This window comes from Schistocerca piceifrons, chromosome 8, assembly GCF_021461385.2.
Source record: "Schistocerca piceifrons isolate TAMUIC-IGC-003096 chromosome 8, iqSchPice1.1, whole genome shotgun sequence".
Taxonomy (NCBI): domain Eukaryota; kingdom Metazoa; phylum Arthropoda; class Insecta; order Orthoptera; family Acrididae; genus Schistocerca; species Schistocerca piceifrons.
The window spans coordinates 474,925,440-474,944,996 of record NC_060145.1 but is presented as its reverse complement, the minus strand read 5'-3'; the positions used below and the strand labels follow the sequence as shown (position 1 = coordinate 474,944,996).

The 19,557-nt window shown below is 43.8% G+C and overlaps 1 protein-coding gene across 1 annotated transcript; it reads left to right on the top strand.

The window, feature by feature from the left end:
* The first annotated feature begins 4,155 nt into the window (after nt 1–4,155).
* LOC124712471 (putative SCAN domain-containing protein SCAND2P) lies at nt 4,156–4,695 on the top strand. The gene has a single exon (XM_047242766.1). It carries the CDS (start codon nt 4,156–4,158, stop codon nt 4,693–4,695), a length of 540 nt encoding a protein of 179 aa, XP_047098722.1.
* The last annotated feature ends 14,862 nt before the right edge of the window (nt 4,696–19,557 follow it).

Sequence of the window (19,557 nt, the reverse complement as noted above, 5' to 3'; positions counted from 1 at the left end):
GATTCCGGTTAATGAAGTAAAAGATGCACGCAGCGGGCACCAAATGATAAAGCCACGCTCACATCTTCTACCACACGCGATCTGACATTGTCTGTCACCTCAAGAAAAGACATATCGCTTCCGTCTCCTTGATTTCCTTGTTGTGTGATCTCGCTGTTGCTAATTCTGTTCAACAGCAACGCCTCCCTACGTTCAAACTGTGCCTCAACCGTTTCATTGCGCTCTTCCTCCATGACGTATGCTTTATGTTCCCGCTCACAGCCTACTTGTCTAGCCCTGCATCTCGTTATCATTGAGAGTCTCTGTAAACAACAACTTTAGTTATCTGCAAGACGTGGACAACCTATTATCTAACTCACAAGAAGCCGGCCGCGGTGGTCTAGTGGTTCTAGGCGCGCAGTCCGGAACCGCGGGACTGCTACGGTCGCAGGTTCGAATCCTGCCTCGGGCATGGATGTGAGTGATGTCCTTAGGTTAGTTAGGTTTAAGTAGTTCTAAGTTCTAGGGGACTGATGACCACAGAAGTTAAGTCCCACAGTGCTCAGAGCCATTTGAACCAGCCAACTCACAAGATATACGCAGTATAATACAATGACAGTAGTACATCAGATTCAGAAACAAAGACAACCAAATACAAAAGTAGTAAACACCACAAAAATAATACGACAACGCCGTTAGCAACGACGGAAAGTCGGTCGGAAAATGAGACAGAAGTCGCTGACACAAATGCACTATAATAAAACAAGTAAACACATAAACAACACAATCAGAGCATTAATATCTACAGCATACTAATGAACCATATTTTTCTTAATAATGGGCACCTGATCGGAAAGTACGCAAACTGACAGCATCACAGAAGTGCCAAGGACCGAGATCCTGGCAGCGGTTCGCCAAATGAAAGACGATTCCGGTTAATGAAGTAAAAGATCCACGCAGTGGGCACCAAACGAAAAAGCTACTCCTTACGTTTCTGATCTAGACTGCCATAAAAATGCCAAGAAACTGTTAATCAGAACTCAGGGAGAAGTTGTAGTATAATTCACAATCGATTTATTGATCTTAAACAAGACAAGACAACAAAATTATTAAAGAATCATCATGCTAAAAATTATTAATTTATTAAAAGCTTTACTAAAATCGGATCTATGGTGGACAAAGTGATCTGCTGGGGATCAACACAAGACACTAACCAGAACACTACTAGCTTTATCTCACTCCATAAACGTGGATCCAGGTTATGGCATCAAACTAAGCCGCCACCAAGCATCTATATTCTACCATACAAAAAAAAAAAAAAAAAAAAAGAAAAAATATGGTTCGAAAGAACAGGGTGCTGAGAAATAGATATTAGAGCCCTACGTCGCAGCAGCGAATACTTTACCATCCTACTGGTCAAGGAGGCACACTACGATGCGTTCGGCGACTGAAGTCGTGGACGGTGCCAATGTGTTATTAAATGCGCGTTCCCGAAAAATGCAAGTACGCGGTCTCGCGTTCGGTTAATTCAGGACGCAGGTACTTCCGTAAGAGCCTCTCAAACCCCGACGGATTCCAGTGTGCAGGTGGACCCGTTTGCTGGTCTGCCAAACCAATTTGGCAGACCCGTTTTGCTGGTCTGAAAAAACCAATTTGACTCCGTGCCACGACTGTGCATGTCGGAATACGTCAAATGTTTAGACGGCCGACTCAAGACAAATAGGTACACCCACGCGTCACTCGTTGTGACCGTGATGATATAAGCAGTACCTCTGACAGTTCAGTAGGTGACTTGCAGAGGCTCTAAGTTGGGCCCTAGCAAAGGACACAAGCCCCACCGTTTAGGTAGAGACCTGCAGTTCTTTACTAGCGAAGCGCCAGTACAAGAGACTTGTACAAGAGTCCCGATCTCCCTTTCTCTGTGTTGCCTCCTCAGCTCGGTTCCAAAAGCACATTTCTCTTTTTTGACTTCCCCCAATTTCGCACAAGCCAATCACGAGCTGGAGCCCGACATGCTAAGCTCAGTGAATGGTCTCTGCTCTGCAAACCGATTTGACCAATCAGAGACTTAAAGTTCATTTGCAGAAAACAGAAAAAAAATTCGGCTTCGCGGCCTCTTTCCCACATGTTTGCCATGTATTTTGCTAACACAATGCAGGGTGGAAGCACAGTCCTCCATAAACAGCTTGTTATCTCCCCTGTTGCGTCCATTTCAATGTTCGCATGGAACGGCCATAAAATTGCATTGACGAAACATGGTTTGAAACAGAGTCTGCACGTCTGGCCACCAGTTTTCCTGTCCCATGGACATTTGCACAACGTTTACATTTCTTTTGGCGGCTTGCTCGCTAACAAGGCCTACAATGCGCTGTCGGCGACTTTTCGGCGCTAGGCCGTATACCTGGACGTCTGCCCCTGTCTGTGGCGTCAAGCTTAATGTTTTCCTGCACAATATGACCTCGGCACAGGGCTGTCTGGAAATGTCTCTTCATCGTTCTCCAGAAAAAACGCGCTTTGTCACCCCACCAACGCCGTGCTTTTACTGCAGTCGTTTAAGTCGGCACCTAGTTCCTTTGAACGCAGGTAAAGTTTACCGTATTTCTTTCCCTAGAGCATGCAAACAAGACCATAAACTGCTGCCTACCATTTCATCACAATGTATGAATTCAAATCGCCGTAGATCATATTCCCTACACCAAATCAGAAGTGAGAGTGCCCTGCAGTCTCTCAGCGTGGGGTCCTGCTACAGATGACAGGAGCGATGCCCTTCAGTTTGCATTACTGAGAGTAGTCAGACGCAAAAGCTATGGTCCCAGTTACAATTTTTACACTGGTAAAGTAATGTTTCCAGGGCATTCTTATTTTAAGCCACTGAGTCATCCGAGACACGCTATATTAACTCAAATTACGAGTGCTATTTGCTATTCGGAAAGTTCTGAGCGCACAGTGAGCACGTAAAGGTGCCCAGAAAATAGTGGCTCCAGCCAAATATGAGGGCCTTTTGAGAGATTTCGACGGAAGTCATGCAGACCACATAACATAACTGTCATGCATTTCCTTTTTCATGGCAACTCTGGACCGCACACTGCAGGGGCAGTAAAGAGGCTCCTGCAGCGTTCTCGATGCGAAGCGTCTGATCGCCTGGCACACATCCCGTAAACGGCTCCTTCAGAACCGCTGGCTATGAAGACAATATTTTCGCACAGACAACGATCTCTAGTCGAGTGTTCAGGATTAGCGGAAAGCCTAAGTTGGAGATGCGACTATGTAGAGGCGTAGCTGGAACGTGTTGGTAGCTGTTGCAGTTAAAACCTTTTCGATTTTTACCGTGGATTCCATTCCGCGACCGATCGGATTTTACTTTCTGAGTAGTCCTCGTACATGTGCTTGCTGGATTCAATTGACAGTAGCTGTTTGCCTTTTGAGGGAACCGCAAAACAGACCAAACTGTTCTTATTTGAAACTTCCTGGCAGATTAAAACTGCGTGATGGACCAAGACTCAAACTCGGCACCCTTGCCTTTCGCGGGGAAGTGCTCTACCAACTGAGCTACCCAAGCATGAATCACGCCCGACCTCACAGCTTTACTTCTGCCAGTACCTCGTCTCCTACCTTCCAAACTTTACAGAAGCTCTCCTGCGAACCATGCAGGACTAGCACTCCTGAAAGAAAGGATATTACGGAGACATGGCTTAGCCGCAGCCTAGGGGAAGTTTCCAGAATGAGATTTTCACTCTGCAGCGGAGTGTGCGCTGATACGAGATTAAAACTGTGTGCCAGACCGAGACTCGAACTCGGGACCTTTGCCTTTCGCGGACAAGTGCTCTACCATCTGAGCTACGCACAGGACAGCCTCTGTTAAGTTTGGAAGATAGGAGACGAGGTACTGGCAGAAGTAAAGCTGTGAGGACGGGGCGTGAGTCGTGCTTGTGTAGCTCAGTTGGTAGAGCACTTGCCCGCGAATGGCAAGGGTACCGAGATCGAGTCTCGGTCCGGCACACAGTTTTAATCTCCCAGGAAGTTTCATATCAGCGCAGCCCCTGCGGCAGTGTGAAAATCTTATTCTGTTCTTATTTTGGTTGTAGTGCAGTGCAGACATTGTACTTAACGTTGCTTTCACGTCGTAGACTAACATTTCTAGTCTCCGTCGTGGCTACCGTCAGCGGCTGGTCAACTATGGTCGGCAAGCAACCAGATTCGCCGCGGCAGCCTACACGACAACGGCGACCGGCGCCCCGTCGCCGTAGGCGCCACGCGTCGCCTCCTCGGGCAGTCTTCCTGCCGCGGCTTCGCGCCCCTTCCCGCTCCTTGGGAGCCGACCACCGGCGCCCGCGGCAGTGTTTGCGTTGCAAACAGGCCGGCAGAAGTGAGCGTGCGCGAGGCGATCATTTTTCCGGGCTGGCGCCCCCTGGAGAGCGGCAGGCGGCCGCTACACAGGGAAAACAGCGGGCCGCTGTTTGCGCGCAGACCTCGCCTCGCCCGGGGCGGCTAATGAATCGGCCGGCGTCCACTCTGTTTTTACGCCGTATTACTCCTCCCCGGCCGCCGGCGGGCGCGGGATCGGCGCTCGCTGGTAACCGCCCCAGAGCAAGACCGCCGAAGAGCGCACTGCCACATCCGAACGCCGCCCAACCGCACCGACTAACAAACAACAGCGGAGTACTCAGCCGTGTCGACGTAATCTCCTATAATATCTGGAACGCTATCAGCTTCTAGTAATCTACATAAGTCCCCTTGGTACAAAATAGTTAATGAAACAACGCGAACGAAAGGAAAACTTCGCAAAATACATTTGGCGGGTACTGGGAGTTGTAATCTCTTCGATAGCCTGCTACACAGGTATGTCTGTATAGAAAATAACGTGATATAGGAATGATATACACTACTGGCCATTAAAATTGCTACACCACGGAGATGAGGTGCTACAGACGCGAAATTTATCCAACATGAAGAAGATGCAATTTCATGTGCAAATGATTAGCTTTACAGAGCATTCACACAAGGTTGGTGCCGGTGGCGACACCTACAACGTGCTGACATGAGGAAAGTTTCCAACCGATTTCTCATACACAAACAGCATTTGACCGGCGTTGCCTAGTGAAACGTTGTTGTGATCCCTCGTGTAAGGAGGAGAAATGCATACCATCATGTTTCCGACTTTCATAAAGGTCGGATTGCAGCCTATCGCGATTGAGGTTTATCGTATCGCGACATTGCTGCTCGCGTTGGTCGAGATCCAATGACTGTCAGCAGAATATGGAATCGGTGGGTTCAGGAGGGTAATACGGAACGCCGTGCTGGATCCCAACGGCCGCGTATCACTAGCAGTCGAGATGCCAGCCATCTTATCCGCATGGCTGTAACGGATCGTGCAGCTACGTCTCGACCCCTGAGTTAACAGGTGGGGACGTTTGCAAGGCAACAACCATCTGCACGAACAGTTCGACGACGTTTGCAGCAGCATGGACTATCAGCTCGGAGACCATGGCTGCGGTTACCCTTGACGCTGCATCACAGACAGGAGCGCCTGCGATGGTCAACGACGACCTGGGTGCACGAATGGCAAAACATCTTTTTTTTTTCGGATCAATCCAGGTTCTGTTTACAGTATCACGACGGTCGCATCCGGGTTTGGCGACATCGCGGTGAACGCACATTGGAAGCGTGTATTCGTCATCGCCATACTGGCGTATCACCCGGTGTGATGGTATGGGGTGCCATTGGTTACACGTCTCGGTCACCTCTTGTTCGCATTGACGGCACTTGGAACAGTGGACGTTACATTTCAGATGTGTTACGACCCGTGGCTCTACCCTTTATTCGATCCCTGTGAAACCATACATTTCAGCAGGATAATTCACGACCGCATGTTGCAGGTTCTGTAGGGGCCTTTCTGGATACAGACAACGTTCGACTGTTGCCCTGGCCAGCACGTTCTCCAAATCTCTCACCAATTGAATACGTCTGGTCAATGGTGGCCTAGCAACTGGCTCGTCAGAATACACCAGTCACTACTGCTGATGAACTGTGCTATCGTGTTGAAGCTGCATCGGCAGCTGTACCTGTACACGCCATCCAAGTTCTGTTTGACCCAATGCCCAGGCGTATCACGGCCGTTATTACGGACGGCGGTGGTTGTTCCTCAGGATCTATGCACCCAAATTGCCTGAAAACGTAATCACATGTCAGTTCTAGTATAACATATTTGTCCAATGAATACCCGTTTATCGTCTGCATTTCTTATTGGTGTAGCAATTTTAATGGCTAGTAGTGTACAAAAATTCAGGCTTCGATCTGCAGAAGAACGAGACAGCACATCTCACTAACATCGGTGTTCCAACTAGACGAAAAACCAGGAAAAATACCTGGACACCGTTGGTACGACAAACTCAGCATTACTCAGCAAGTACCAGGGTGAAAGATCGTGACCGGTCTATTTAGTATACTTCGAGACCCAGGCACAACTATTGAAAAGAGACGCAAGGGCAAGTGAAAGTACTGTGTCGCGACTCTTTTGGGTATCGCGCGCTATCCTGTCCGCCGCACTTTAAAATACGCGCGCCGTCATCTACTCCGCTGCCACGAACGATTACGCCGTTGCCAACGACATGGAACCATCCCCTCACCCGAGTTCCAGCAGCGGCTGTACTAAAGTTCGATCATTCATGGACATAGCCCCATTTTGTGTCTTCCCCAGCTAAATATCATTTACATACTTTGATAGTGGCGAGGTCTCGACGTCTTCTGATTAGACGCTGTATTAAATAGTGAGACATTTATACATCTTTTGTGTCTGTATATGTTTCTACATTCAAATCTACTTTTAGCAACTGACGCTGCAACTTCAGCAACAAAGTTAAACGTTATTTTCATTACTTCATATTGGATCTACAATAAATTAATATCTCAATTCTCTGTTCGTGGACGGCATAAATTTCCCGATCCTGTACACACTAGAGAAGCACAGAGCTTGCAAAGGTAGTCCTAACACTGTTTAGTCGAATGTCGCACAGCAACATCACACAAAATACATTGTGACAGTATTACGCGTAGATTTCCTGAGAAAAAGACACAAGGTCTGTAAAGTGTGGGAGGACAGAGCAGAGTTTCTCCGCTGTTGGTTCGACACGGAAGTGACTAGAGGCATGCCTGCGGGTGGTGTGGGCACAAAGCGAGGATTACGAGAAAGGACACCCGTGTTTCTGTGCCGGAAACACTGTTACGGTCTCGCTTTAGGTGGTGGTGTCCTTAGGCCGGAGATGCGAAGTGTGTTTCCAAAAGGCACGAGGATCCAGTAGGGGTCCTGAGCTGAGCTAGAACTGGCCACGGGCTCTCCCCTAGAGTACGCGTATTAGAGCATCCGTCGGTTTCCCGCACACAGTGTGGGAAACAGCTGGCTCCTTCCCCTAAAAAAGTTTTCAGCCAATGACGGCGAGAGTTTTGTAGAATGCCAGGCCCTACTGAGTTTCCAGATATACTGCAGTGGCCTTTTGAGAAAATCCTACTTTATATTCCCGGTATTTCGAAGGAAGCGGAGAATTTCTCGAATGTCTGTGTGGCAAAACTTGCAAGTCAAAAACGTCTTTGACGTCTGACACGTGATGAATACGGACGTGTGTGTTAGGCTCTCTTCGGTGCCGAACTTGGTGTTCGACACTTAGCTTTCGGCGTTTGAGATTCCCGGACGACAGGCTGAGCGCTTACACAGAGCTCCAGACGCGTCCGGCAGCAGCCTGATGTTGTTCCGGTGCGGTTGTTTTCAGTGACTGTGGGACTGAGTCCTGGAGCAGCTTTCTGCCCTGTGCAGCTCGCAGGTTGCGTAATTATCCAGCAGAAGGAGTTGTTTTCTTATTTATCGCAGAGAGAATTCACCCCAAGAACTGTGAATCGATGTTCCCCAGTTTAGTAGCGTTTGTGAGCTGCTTAGACTTAGACTGGTCCAGTGTGCGATTTGCAGGGGGGATGGGGGGGGGGGGATTTCCCCCCCTCTACATCAGACCATCCCCTCCTCTGGTTTTAGTTTATGCATCCCAACCTGGGATGTTTATTTCCCACGCACTGCAGTAAAACTTTACATATAATTTAAATTTGTGAAGCCGAACACTGAAAGTTTTTAATAAGTCTTACTATTACTATGTTTCAGTTTTCTATCATCAGAATAAGTACAGCTTTTCACAAAAGGGCCTCTACTTTTCGAATTCCCCTTGTATACCTGTATGTAGATGATTTTGTAAATACGCTTTACCTATAATGTACTTTTAAAGATATAACGATGGCTTTTCTGATAGTGCATACGCGTGAATAGTGAGTTTCGGCATTAACATCTATTTATAAATAGCTGTTTCACCATGCGTAACGCCACAGTCCAAGCTAGTAACATATATAATTCTACTAACCCCCTAAGACATCCCCGCCACTGGTAAAAGCTCAAATCGCACCCTGGACTGGTCGTTATTGTCTATCCTGCAGAAGTCTTCCACACAAAATTAAGATGCCTTCGGCGCATGTAAAGATAATTAATTAATAGCTCCGAATAATCTCATCTGTTAACTAATGTCATTAATTTTCGTTTAACTGTACGTCTATTAATGTTGACCTCGCACTCAACAGTTTGTAACTGCATTACATATTTAAACTGAATATGAATGTCTTTAATGTCATCTTTTCTTCCTTGGAGCTAACTGATGAGACGACCAATAAATAATGAATGTCGTCAGCGTATTTATACATTTGTAAACTGTGATCTTGCTGTGACAGTGTTTTTCCTTGTAAAACAGATGTCATTATTAGGAACATTCTCAAGTGTAAGGATATTGATGTAATTATTTTATTTTGGGTAATTGACCGTCACCTGTATGTGCACAGAGCAGCGTGAGTGATCTTTTATTACCACTGTGTTTCATGATGTTATTTTGCCTACACAGCGTAATATTGAGTTGGTAAGTATGGCAGATAACTTGCACTTACCACTGCCGAACCCCCGACCAGTCACCCACACGACACGTCAAAAGCACCGAACAGGAAACATACAATATGCAGACTACATTTCAGCAGTGCAGCTACTGAAAATATGAGGTGGGAAAAAAGAAGGAGACGGAAAGGACTATTGCAGATTCTGTCTCGTTGGCTGCTGCTGATGGCTTTCTCCAATGAATCTGATGTCCCGTGGTCTAGGGGTAGCGTCTTTGATTCATAATCAAAACGTCTTCGGTCCCGTTTTTTTTTTTTTTGTGCTTCCATTATTGTACTATACTGAATAGGAAACAAGCATTACTTAGTGGAAAGTGCCAACTACACATTATTATTATTAGATTTTTTTTTAATGATTTCATTTACTTTGTGCCTATAAAATTTTATTGATTACTCACACTATCCTTTCTGCTTCTCTTATGTAATATGACAAAATTTTCTCTCTTTTTCAATTTAGGTATATCTGTAGTATATCTAAAAAAAGTTTCTTCCACTTCTGCTCCACCCATCATGGTGACGTTTCCCTCACACTGTCCCACTTGACAGTGTAAACTAGAGGAAGAGATCAAACCAGAATACACAAAGTGCCTGTGGCGTCACAACTGCATCACACACAGAAACATAAACTCAGAATCAACGCATCGATGCCAAATATAAACTGTTATGCCTGTCCTGCAGTGTCTACCCCCCTCAAAAAGAAAGACGACAAATGGCCATGTAAAAGGGTTTAAGGAACAACAATAAGAGAAAAACGAAAAAAGAAAATATAAAAATGAAAACATATAAAATGACAGTAATATTAACCAACACTAGGAACATAATAGGGTAATAGAATAAAATGTCTTTATTTAAAAATGTATCGTTGTTAATATATTTAAATAAATATATATGGTTACAAAAAAAAAGGTTCGATCCCCGCCACTGCCAAAATTTTGATAAATAATCAGCATTGGCGGCCGAAGACTTCCGGCATAAGAAGTCAGCCTCATTCTGCCAACAGCCTTGTCAAAGAGGGCAGAGGAGCGGATGGAGATTCACGGCACTCTCTTGTCCTAGGGGTGGGAAATTGCCCCTAAAGGTGGAAGAATCAGCAATGATCAACGACAGGCAATGGAAACCACTGCATTAAAGACACGTAACGTGTATCCACAGGACATGTGGCATGTAATTGAAGAAGTGTCATGATGATCTCTCCATTGGCAAAAGATTCCGAAATAGTCCCCCATTCGGATTTCCGGGAGGGGACTGCCAAGGGGGAGGTTACCACGAGAAGAAGATTGAATAATCAACGAAAGCATAACGTTCTACGAGTCGGGGTGTGGAATGTCAGAAGCTTGAACGTGGTAGGGAAACTAGAAAATCTGAAAAAGGAAATGCAAAGGCTCAATCTAGATATAGTAGGGGTCAGCGAAGTGAAGTGGATGGAAGACAAGGATTTCTGGTCAGATGAGCATCGGGTAATATCAACAGCAGCAGAAAATGGTATAACAGGTGTAGGATTCGTTATGAATAGGAAGGTAGGGCAGAGGGTGTGTTACTGTGAACAGTTCAGTGACCGGGATGTTCTAATCAGAATCGACAGCAGACCAACACCGACAACGACAGTTGAGGAGACCAACACCGACAACGACAGTTGAGGTATACATGCCGACGTCGCAAGCTGAACATGAACAGATAGAGAAAGTGTATGAGGTTATTGAAAGGGTAATGCAGTATGTAAAGGGGGACGAAAATCTAATAGTCATGGGCGACTGGAGTGCAGTTGTAGGGGAAGGAGTAGAAAAAAAGGTTACAAGAGAGTATGGGCTTGGGACAAGGAATGAAAGAGGAGAAAGACTAATTGAGTTCTGTAACAAGTTTCAGCTAGTAATGGCGAATACCCCGTTCAAGAATCACAAGAGGAGGAGGTATACTTGGGAAAGGCCGGGAGATACGGGAAGATTTCAATTACATTACATCATGGTCAGACAAAGATTCCGAAATCAGATACTGGATTGTAAGGCGTACCCAGGAGCAGATATAGACTCAGATCACAATATAGTAGTGATGAAGAGTAGGCTGAAGTTCAAGACATTAGTGAGGAAGAATCAATACGCAAAGAAGTGGGATACGGAAGTACTAAGGAATGACGAGATACGTTTGAAATTCTCTAACGCTATAGATACAGCAATAAGGAATAGCGCAGTAGGCAGTGCAGTTGAAGAGGAATGGACATCTCTAGAAAGGGCCATCACGGAAGTTGGGAAGGAAAACATAGGTACAAAGAAGGTAGCTGCGAAGAAACCATGGGTAACAGAAGAAATACTTCAGTTGATTGATGAAAGGAGGAAGTACAAACATGTTCCGGGAAAATCAGGAATACAGAAATACAAGTCGCTGAGGAATGAAATAAATAGGAAGTGCAGGGAAGCTAAGACGAAACGGCTGCAGGAAAAATGTGAAGACATCGAAGAAGATATGATTGTCGGAAGGACAGACTCAGCATACAGGAAAGTCAAAACAACCTTTGGTGACATTAAAAGTAACGGTGGTAACATTAAGAGTGCAACGGGAATTCCACTGTTAAATGCAGAGGAGAGAGCAGATAGGTGGAAAGAATACATTGAAAGCCTCTATGAGGGTGAAGATTCGTCTGATGTGATAGAAGAAGAAACAGGAGTCGATTTAGAAGAGATAGGGGATCCAGTATTAGAATCAGAATTTAAAAGAGCTTTGGAGGACTTACGGTCAAATAAGGCAGAAGGGATAGATAACATTCCATCAGAATTTCTAAAATCATTGGGGGAAGTGGCAACAAAAGGACTATTCACGTTGGTGTGTGGAATATATGATTCTGGCGATATACCATCTGACTTTCGGAAAAGCATCATCCACACAATTCCGAAGACGGCAAGAGCTGACAAGTGCGAGAATTACCTCACAATCAGCTTAACAGCTCATGCATCGAAGCTGCTTACAAGAATAATATACAGAAGACTGGAAAAGAAAATTGAGAATGCGCTAGGTGACGATCAGTTTGGCTTTAGGAAAAGTAAAGGGACGAGAGAGGCAATTTTGACGTTACGGCTAGTAATGGAAGCAAGGCTAAAGAAAAATCAAGACACTTTCATAGGATTTGTCTACCTGGAAAAAGCGTTCGACAATATAAAATGGTGCAAACTGTTCGAGATTCTGAAAAAAGTAGGGGTAAGCTATAGGGAGAGACGGGTCATATACAATATGTACAACAACCAAGAGGGAATAATAAGAGTGGACGATCAAGAACGTTGTGCTCGTATTAAGAAGGGTGTAAGACAAGGCTGTAGCCTTTCGCCCCTACTCTTCAATCTGTACATCGAGGAAGCAATGATGGAAATAAGAGAAAGGTTCAGGAGTGGAATTAAAATACAACGTGAAAGGATATCAATGATACGATTCGCTGATGACATTGCTATCCTGAGTGATAGTGAAGAAGAATTAAATGATCTGCTGAACGGAATGAACAGTCTAATGAGTACACAGTATGGTTTGAGAGTAAATCGGAGAAAGACGAAGGTAATGAGAAGTAGTAGAAATGAGAACAGCGAGAAACTTAACATCAGGATTGATGGTCACGAAGGCAATGAAGTTAAGGAATTCTGCTACCTAGGCAGTAAAATAACCAATGACGGACGGAGCATGGAGGACATCAAAAGCAGACTCGCTATGGCAAAAAAGGCATTTCTGGCCAAGAGAAGTCTACTAATATCAAATACCGGCCTTAATTTGAGGAAGAAATTTCTGAGGATGTACGTCTGGAGTACAGCATTGTATGGTAGTGAAACATGGACTGTGGGAAAACCGGAACAGAAGTGAATCGAAGCATCTGAGATGTGGTGCTATAGACGAATGTTGAACATTAGGTGGACTGATAAGGTAAGGAATGAGGAGGTTCTACGCAGAATCGGAGAGGAAAGGAATATGTGGAAAACACTGATAAGGAGATGGGACAGGATGATAGAACATCTGCTAAGACATGCGGGAATGACTTCCATGGTACTAGAGAGCTGTAGAGGGCAAAAATTGTAGAGGAAGACAGAGATTGGAATACGTCAAGCAAATAATGGAGGACGTAGGTTGCAAGTACTACTCCGAGATGAAGAGGTTAGCACAGGAAAGTAATTCGTGGCGGGCTGCATCAAACCATTCAGTAGACTGATGACCAAAAAAAAAAACCTAACTGACATGCAGCCTGGGAAATGAGGCATCTGAGGTGGAAGACGTAGCTGTACCTAGGCACTTTCGTAAGTTACTGTCTTCTTCGCATACCCAGTGGCATTCACTGGAAACGAGCGTAGAGCAAAGTTTCACGATTTTAAGCATTACATCCCGAACCATGAGAAACCAGAAGAGATTGGTGATGAAGAAAATGATGACATAGATACAGCACGGCAGTGAAGCAGCAAAAGCGAAAATTCTAATGGGCACTATATACTAGCAGCGTACAAGTGCTACCTTCAGTTGGAGCAAGTAGCGGCGGGAAAAATGCCAGTTTGATTATATTACATTCACCAGTGGTTTTTTGCATAGTATATATGAAAAACTGTGCTGTAAATTTGTGTGTATTCATCTAGTTTTAAGCCAAAAATTGCCACCTTCATGTGACGGCCTAGAACTAGAATGTAGTCACATACAGACTGCAGCAATGTTCAGTTCCCTTCAACTTCTGTACGGACAGTCGCATCACAGTTAGAAAGCAAAGACTGTAGAGACAAGGTAAAATCTAGGAAACTTCTTTCAAAATGGTAATGGAAATCTGGTATACCTACCTCTACGTTACAATAAGAATAATTGAAAATAAAAAGATGATTTGTATCTTATTTATTGTTTAACAGACTTGTTGTACTATAATCCATTCAGATTTAACTTTAAAAATTGCCTTAATATCACCTATTTCATATCCTGACGTCGTCACTAACAAAACACAGGAAGTGAAAGAAGAAATACACTGCAGTTGTGTGTGTGTGTGTGTGTGTGTGTGTGTGTGTGTGTGTGTGTGTGTGTGTGTGAACATTGTGATACTTGATACTAACACTACACATGCTTGCATTGCTACACGTTTTAAATAGATATTTTTGACATGAAAAGAGCATTGAGACATTTGGCAAGCGCCAAAGATGTGGAAAATAAATAATTTTAGGATCTGTCATGCCTTTTATTATGGTATATCAATCGAACTACGTGTGTTTAAAATTGCAGCCCTCTGCAGCAAGAGCGTAAGGTGGCAATTGACATTATTTCTGATTTTTGAAGTTTTGCGATATTGTTTTTTAAGTTAAACTGATCAGTAGCAGCTACGTACTTCTATATCGTTAGTAACATTCCATCAGCAAATGTTGATTTTTAATTATTTATGGCGACTATGGTTTTCCAATAAAATTTACAGATGCGACATATAAAATTTTTTGTAGTGAGCAATGAAAACATAGTTTTAGCGTCAATTTACGCAATTCAGATAGAAGTTACTTATTTTTTAAGTAATGTACGTACTGGATTCAGATGCAAATATCTTATCCTACGTTATGTAAATAGTCATTTTTACATTATGGTGATTAAATTCAGAGGTATGTGTGCAGTTCAATTTACGTTCGAATCAAGGTTACAGAAATGATGCATATGTTTACGCATCATATTAACATTATGCTTATTAAATACGGAAATATATATATATATATATATATATATATATATATATATATATATATATATATATATATATATACACACATCTCCACGCAATATCTTTGACTCTAAAATCAATGGTCATGGAAATAAGGCATATCCTCGAACTTGTCACCATTTTTATGCAAGTCACTGCATCATTTTAATATTACACTGATTAAATAATACACATTTTTGACATTGGCGTATATTGAGGTGAAAGTAAGGTTATATTTTACTGTATATCTTCGAAGTTGATGATACAAGCTTGCGTCTACATTCTGATTGTGTGCCTCATTTTAATACTTTGTTGTGATCGGCTAAGAAGGAGAGGATGAGGGGAGAGTGCCACATGAGGAGCGGTACACTGCTGCCATCTTGCACTTCTTAAATTTCTCATCATTCGCCAACTTGGTTTTTAAATTTCCTACCATCTTGCATTTTTCGGAGTTTTGTGCTATCAGCCATCTTTGATTTTTAAATCTTTCGATTCCTCTGCTCTGTCTTGGTTTTTTTCATTTCGTGCTATCACCAGTGACTGCAGTGCCACTACTATAGCGATAACTAGTGGTGGGAACTTGAACTACGTGCGTGAATGGCTACAGGTATATGTACTATTGATAGCCACAGTTTTTTCAGTAACTTTACAGATTTATTTCTCCTTAAAAATATTGAAAAAGGGGAAAATCTTTGTATACTGACAAGTTCGGATTTCTCTGACGGACACCGGTATTGGAAATGCTAACTTCTCAAGGAAAAATTCGCAGTATTGTGTAATTCTGAAGAAATCAGTTATTTTTATAAATTTTTGTCACGTATCGTCATCGGACTAATGTGTTTGGGCACCGGAAGTTGCATATTCATGGCTCGTAAGTTCATCGTGCTCTGGCTGGAAACCACGTGTGTGAATGGAGACTGATGTTCTTCCATTTATATTCTACGAATGCTTAACAGACATGGCTCCAGGAGTTGCCAATTTGGTTAAAATTTAGATATAATAAAATTTTCGTGTTATAAAATTACGGTCTGAGACAAAAGCTCTATGTCACACATTTATTAAAACAACACCGGTATCGGTCAAACAAGAGAATATACTTAGACACGTATTTGCAATGAAAAAGTCTATAATTCCCTTCTGAAATTCGACTACACTCCATTACTCTTCCTCACTTCAGATGATATTCATCTTATAACGTCATTTCAAGGCACAATCCGGACCGTTGAACTGTTCTTCCAACTACTCTGCCGTCTCTGTCACAACTTCAATGACACAGGAGAATCTCAAAGCTTTTGCCACTTCGGTTCGAAATTTTCGACGCAATTTCCTTTACTTCTTCCTGAACGTACATGTGGCTGAGGGTACAATACTGCCTTTTCAACTACTGACTCCCGTTATGCCGTTCGACTCAAAACTCCATTCTGTACAAATTGCAAATAACGTTTTGTCCCCGTATTTCATCCGCGCCATCTTCATAATTTCAAGGAGTTACACTGTCTCCCTAAATAAAGAGACTTAAGCAAGAAACGCAAAAGGTACATCACAGAGTGTACTCCAGTCAGTTTTGTCAAAAGTTTTCTATAAATCTGCAAATGCTATAAATGTAGGTTTGCCTTTCTTCACCCTATCTTTTAATATACACCGATCAACCAGAAAATTATGACCACCGACCTACAATCGATATAAAACCGTCCAGGCGATTGCAGAGTCATCTGGCGAGGAATGGCTGTAGTCAGACACACGCACAGTGTATATAGTGCCAGTGATTTTGCTGCCCGTGTGTATAATGGGGAAGGCGCGACCAATGTGAGCGTGATCAAGGGCTGACTATGATAGCCCGGAGGCTCGGCACGAGCGAGTCTGAAACTACATTTCGCGTGTTCGAGGAGTGCTGTGGTGGGTGTCTTCAAAACTTGGCGAAACCAGGGTGAAACCACATCCAGACGTTGTGGGGTTGGGCGGTCTCTTCTTACTACAGATGTCGAAGGCCTTGGGCTGGGCAGACTGGTGAAAAAGGACAGGCGGCAAACTGTAGCGGAACATCAGACAGAGAACAAGTGTGTCGGAACACACAGTGCACCGAACACTCGGGCATGCGATCATCAGCATTGGGCGTTGGTCCAGTGGCAGAGCGTTCCATGGTCTGATGAATCCCGATACCTTCTTCATCACGCCGATGGGAGGGCGCGAAGCCGTCGTCTTCCAGGAGAACAGCTCCTTGACACCTGTACTGCGGGACGGAGACAAGCTGGAGGCGGTTGCAATATGCTCGGTGGAACATTCACATGGGCACCTATGGGTCCAGCGGACTCGTGTAGGGCACCATTACGGCCAACTGGTTGCAGACCACGTACACGACTTGAACGCGCCATGTCACAAGGACAGGAGTCTGATGGAGTGGTTCGAGGGACACAGTGGTGAGCTACAATTCATGTGCCGGTCCCCAACTCGCCATATCTGAACCCGATCGACCACATCTGGGATGTGTGGAACGCCGCGTTAGAGCTCATCGTCCCCCTCCCCGGAATTTGCGGGAGTTAGGTGACGTGGGTGTGCAGATGCGGTGCCAACTCCCTCCAGCGACCTCACAAGGCCTTGTTCCTTCCATGCCACGACGCGTCGCCGCTGTTATCCGTGCCAAACGAGATACACACCGGCTATTATGTAGGTAGTCGTAATGTTATGGGTGATCGGTGTGAGCTGCAAAGTCATTATAGCCTCGCGTGTTAATACGTCTCTATGTAACTCAAACTAGTCTTTGGCGGGGTTGGTTTCGGCCAGTTTCTACATTATTTTGCAAATAATTGTGTCATTATTTGGTAACGATGACTTATTAAACTAATGGCTTGGTCATGCAGCAAAAGTGGGAAATGACATCGTCTTTTAATGACTTTGTAACTGTGGTAGCTGCTATGAAGAAGAAAACTGGCGCGTTTCTTCATAGCAGCTACCACAGTTTCAAAGTCATTAAAAGACGATGTGATTTCCCACTTTTGCTTCATTAATTTTCAATGTTGACGACTGCTATCAGCCGTTAAGGGATTTTGTAGTTCTGAAATAGAAAACTATGCTTTTCATATCGAAATGTTTTGATTCACAGTTGCTCTCTTGTTGGTTTGGTAACATGACATTTACAAATGTGTTACACTGATAAAATAACAAAGCTAATAATGGAATAAATGGATTAATAATTTCAAATAGTGTGTGAGTACCCGAGGAAAGTTAAAACAGTAAGAAAAATGAGAGAGTATGGAAAATAAAATAAAATAAAAATATATATTAAAACATAAGGTGACGTTAAACTTAATTTCAAATTTCATTTTATTGTACGGGTGATTTCTGTTTAGTTAGACTGTGACTGAAATTCTCAATAAATGTATTGCTCAGATGATCTGTTTGCTTACTAAAAATTGCGTAAGGTTGATTTTTAAGTGATTGAAAATTTCAATTTCTTCTAGTATATTCATTTGGTTCCGTTTTTTTTCCAAAAGTGGAAAATGATGCCGTCTTTTAACATCTGTCATTGTCTTTTTGTCCACTTTATCCTCTGATGTCTTTACTATCTAATCCTTAAAGCTATGTATGTGAATCTGGATGCAATATTTGGAAATATGGTTTGAGTATCACGGACGTAAAATACAGCAATATTTCGCCTAAATAGTAAAGATAAAAGATGAACAGTCATTACTGGTTACATTTTGTACATCTGTGAGGGTGTTGGTGCAGCAATACGTTACAAAGTATAGCACATTTACAAAACAGGTAACATATAAGAAAGCTCGGCTCTTTCATGTGTTCATAGCTTCATATTCTAGTACAAGCCGTTTCCAACTAAATGATAATCTAGAACGGATATATACACATCAAAAAAAGTTTTGCATCACCTCGGTTCCGAGAGTTCCGGAACCACAGAAAATTGGAATAGAGATCAACATAAACATCATTTCCGTCCTTTTTATTCCTCATGAGAACCAAACATTGCATGTTGTACCACCATACAGCGACACCTTCGAAGATGGACCTCGCAATGGGATTCGCACAGTTTGAGTCGGAACACGACGTCCTGTGACTGCACGAAAAGCATTATTCAACATGGTGGCGTTACTGTCAGGGCTCCTCCGAGCCATAACCCGTAGGTATCACTCACCCACTGCAGTAGTAGCCCTTGCGTGGCCTGAGCGAGGCATGTCATCGACAGTTCCTGTCTCTCTGTACCTCCTCCATGTCCGAACAACATCGCTTTGGTTCACTCCGAGACGCCTGAACTCTTGCCTTGTTGAGAGTCCTTCCTGGCACATAGTAACAATGCGGACGCGATCCATCAGCGGTGTTGACCGTCTTAGGCATTGTTGAACTACAGACAACGCCAGCTGTGTACCTCCTTCCTGGAGGAAGGACTGAAACATCAGCTGTTGGTCCCCGTCCATCTAATAGGCGCTGCTCATGCGTGGTTGTTTATTTCTTTGGGCGTGTTTAGTGACATCTCGGAACAGTCGAAAGGACTGTGTCTGTGATACAATATCCACAGTCAACATCTGTCTTCAGGAGTTCTGGGAACCGGGGCGATACAAACCTTTTGTTGATGCGTGTATGATTTTACATGTTAATAGCATCTGCTAACATGTCGCATCTACTCTATCTTTCTAACGTTTAAAATAGGACAAAAATGAATCGGAAACATGTGCACATATTAATGGAAGTAGGAAGACTGAATGAACACTGTCGCACCTCATTTCGTGGCCGCACGTGTGTGCTATTCTTTGTCTGCGGTGGAGTCAGCTTTGGCGGGAAGCAGGCTCTCTCCAACGGACAGGTGGTGGTCGCTTACTTCCCCGACCCTCCTAAAAGGGTTGTGATGGTGCCTACGTGGGTGGCTGAAAAGCGAGGAATTTAGCGTAGACGCCAGGTGTTGACCAGTACTCGATGGAAGC

What these genes read in the sequence shown, in the direction of transcription:
- LOC124712471 (XM_047242766.1), top strand. Translation starts at nt 4,156, where the DNA reads ATGGTCGGCAAGCAACCAGATTCGCCGCGGCAGCCTACACGACAACGG.